Source organism: Dipodomys ordii, unplaced genomic scaffold (genome assembly GCF_000151885.1).
Source record: "Dipodomys ordii isolate 6190 unplaced genomic scaffold, Dord_2.0 Scaffold14, whole genome shotgun sequence".
Taxonomy (NCBI): domain Eukaryota; kingdom Metazoa; phylum Chordata; class Mammalia; order Rodentia; family Heteromyidae; genus Dipodomys; species Dipodomys ordii.
The window spans coordinates 15,180,744-15,183,988 of record NW_012267230.1 but is presented as its reverse complement, the minus strand read 5'-3'; the positions used below and the strand labels follow the sequence as shown (position 1 = coordinate 15,183,988).

The following is a 3,245-nucleotide window of genomic DNA, read 5'->3' as shown; positions in this document are numbered from 1 at the left end:
CCACCGGGGCGCCCCGCCCCGCGACGCCGCGCCGGCGGTGGGCGTGGCCAGAAGGAGGCGCAACCTCCTCTGCCGCAGCGTCTGCCGACCTCGCAGACTCCGCCCCCAGCTCTGCAGTGCCTGGGGCGGGGCCGGAGGGAGGAGCAGGCCCCGCCCTCTTGCCGCAGCCTGGGTGCGTGCGCCTCGGGAGGAGGCGGGACCGCTCCCCGCGCAGCGTTGGCAGGGGCGGGGCGTCCGGAGGCTCCGCCCTCCTCGCTGCAGGCCCCACCCCCCGAGGGGATGAAGGAAGGCGGGGCAACGCTCTGGCGCTGCGCAAGGGCGGCGCGAGGCTGGCGGAAGTCGGCGGCCGCGCCCCGCCTTCCGGGGTCTGGTCCTCAGCCCCGGGGAGGACTCGGGCGTCCCCGCCCGTGTCTGGGCCGTCCGCCTCCGCCACCCCACCCTCCCGACGTTACAGACGCCGGCCCCGCAGCCCCGGCCTTCCTCAAGCTCAGAACTGGCCACACACAGAGGGGTGCAAGGAAAACAGCCCAAGGGGCCGGGAAGGGGCCTCCGTGGTGGGGCGCTGGCCTGGCAGGCATGAGGCCCTGGGTTCGAGTCCGCAGCGCCACATTCACGGAAAAAGCCGGAAGCGGCGCTGTGGCTCCAGCGGGAGCGCCTGCCTTGAGCACCGAGAGGCCCAGGGGCGGCGCCCGGGCTCTGAGTTCCAGCCCCAGGACTGGCACACAACAGCCGTCCGTGTGAAGAGCCGGCCGCAGGGACGGATCCCGCGAGCGGGGCGGGCCTGTGCAGGGCGCGGGCGGGCAGGCGCTGGGCGTGCGCGACACCGCCCCCTGGAGGCCCCGCGGGCTCCCGCAGCCTGGCCCCCAAGGCCGCCCCCCACCCCTGAGACCCCCCCAGCCGCCCTGAAGTTAGCAAACTCGCCTGAACGAAGGAACTTGGGAGTGTCTGCAGATGGTCTGGGCCCGGGGCTGGGCATCTTGATCCGCAGCCCGCTGAAGACGAACTGGAGTCGTAGATACACCCCTTCCCCTAACTGGTGTACAAAGGGTAACAATGTCAAAACGCATCCAATTGTACACTTCTTTTTTTTCTCAGCACTGAGGTTTGAACTCTTCTTCCCTCCCACGCCCCCCCAGTCGTGGGGCCTGAACTCTGGGCCTGGGCGCTGTCCCTCAGCTCTTCAGCTCAAGGTGAGCACACTACCACTTGAGCCACAGCGCCACTTCTGGTTTTCTAGTGGTTTATTGGAGATCAGAGTCTCACAGTCTTTCCTGCCCGGGCTGGCTTTGAACCTCTATCCTCAGATCTCAGCTACTCAAGCTAGGATTACAGGCATGAGCCACCGGTGCCTGGCATATTTTATTTTATTTTTTGTCTGTTATGGGGCTTGATCTCAGGTCCTGGGCACTATTCCTGAGCTTTTTATACTCAAGACTAACACTCTACCACTTTAAGCCACAGCTCTACTTCTGGTTTTCTGGTAGTTAATTGGAGATAAGAGTTTCACACTTTCCTGCCCAGGCTGGCTTCAAACCACCATCCTCAGATCTCAGCCGCTTGAGTAGCTAGGATTCCAGGTGTAAGCTACCAACACTTGGCCCAGTTTATTTGGTACTGAGGAATTGAACCCAGGGCTTCATGCATGCTAGGCAAACACTCTACCACTAAGCATCTTCCCAGCCCAAGGCCACAGCTACTTTTGAAGATAGAGACAGGAACAATACAGATTGAGGCCAACTTGAGATACGTAGTAAGATGCTGCCTCAAACACACACACACACACATCTGGGCTCTTGTCTTTACCTTGAGTTTTTGACATGCCACCAAAATCCTAGATTCTTGGGCTAGAGGTATAGCTCAGTAGAACATTGGAACATTTGCCTGATATGCTCAACACCCTCAGTTTGATCCCTAAGAAGAAGAAACAATGCAAAGGTAGCACTTGGCTCAGTCTGGGTAGTCAGTGATTGATGACTTCAGGAGCTGTGTGGTTGTTTCTGGGGTGTGAATCATCACTTCATGGACCGGCCCTGGCATTTCTGATAAAGGCTCCTGGGGAGCCTGGAGCCATTTGCCCTACTCAGCCCTCTGTGCTGGCCACAGGGGCTTTGGCTAGGTGCCGGCTGCTGGCCCTGGAGAGAGCTGGCCTCTGATGGTGTGAGTGGACAGACCGGCGGCCACAACCTGCAGGCTGACCCTCCTTTAGGATAGGTGTGTGCATGGCTGCCCACACAGGCCGGTACCCAGCTGCTGTGGCCACCCCTTCAGCCTTCTAGGGAGGGATTTCTGCTCCACATGGAAGCTCCCCTCCCTTTCTGGGCAGGGATGGATGGCAACTGGATACCACTAGTTATCAAGGTCACCAACCTGAGTGGGCTTCTGGGGGTATCCTGCCAGAGTCAGAACACTTAAGAGCCCCCCACCCCCCACATACCTGGATACCAGAGTGGCCCCTGCCTACCTGGACACTAGGGCCAGCCAGCACACCTGTGTGATGTCCATGGCTTCTGGTCTCTGAGGTGACTCACTTCCTCCTCCCCCCTTCCTTCCTCTCAGGGAAGTTGAATTCAGCGCTGCTGCAGTTCCTCTGCAGCTCCATGGCAACCTTCGCAGGGATTTCACAGCACAGAAGGTGTTGGCGCTGGAAGGGCCCTGGGAGATGAGTTCCTCCTACCCTGCGCCACTGCATTTCATGGGAGGGGAACGTCAGACACCTAAGGTGACCAAGCAAGCTGGGGACTGGCGGGCTGCTGGCATGCTTCCTACTCCACGAACGGAAAGCCGAGCTTTTTTGGGGGAGGGGGCTCTGCTGCCATTTGCCACAGGACCCCCCCCTGAAACTCAGCTTAACCCTCCATCCCAGAGCTCTGCCTCAGCAGAGACTGGCGCAGGCAGAGTTGCTGCACACCGATCGGGGAGCTGTAATCTGGCAGGCCGATTACAAGAATGACTGCTCCAGAGGCAAGAAATTCATTTCTGCCCCATCTATTGGTCTAAGCAACCAGATTCAAAGGCAGAAGACATACACCCTTTTCCTTCAGGGCTGTAGCTCTGTCCCTACCACCTCTCCCCAGGGTGCTGAAACCCCCTTCTCCCGCTGTCCTGTAGCCTCTGCTACATTTCTTTGGGGGGTCCAGTTGTGGGGCCTGAACTGCGCTGTCCCTCAGCTCTTCAGCTCAAGGCTAGCGCTCTACCACTTGAGCCACAGCGCCACTTCCGGCTTTTTTCTTTTTGCTTATGTGGTG

The 3,245-nt window shown here is 59.9% G+C and overlaps 1 protein-coding gene across 1 annotated transcript in view; it reads right to left on the bottom strand.

The window, feature by feature from the left end:
• Pkd1 (polycystic kidney disease 1 (autosomal dominant)) overlaps positions 1 to 2,502 on the bottom strand; it is a 41,873-nt gene extending 39,371 nt beyond the window's left edge. Inside the window, exons 1-2 of the mRNA XM_013011248.1 lie at positions 2,488 to 2,502; positions 922 to 1,033 (exon numbers count right to left, since the gene is read on the bottom strand). Coding sequence (XP_012866702.1) covers positions 922 to 1,033; positions 2,488 to 2,502 — 127 coding nt within the window. The remainder of the gene's footprint in view (positions 1 to 921; positions 1,034 to 2,487) is intronic.
• Between the last annotated feature and the right edge of the window lie 743 nt (positions 2,503 to 3,245).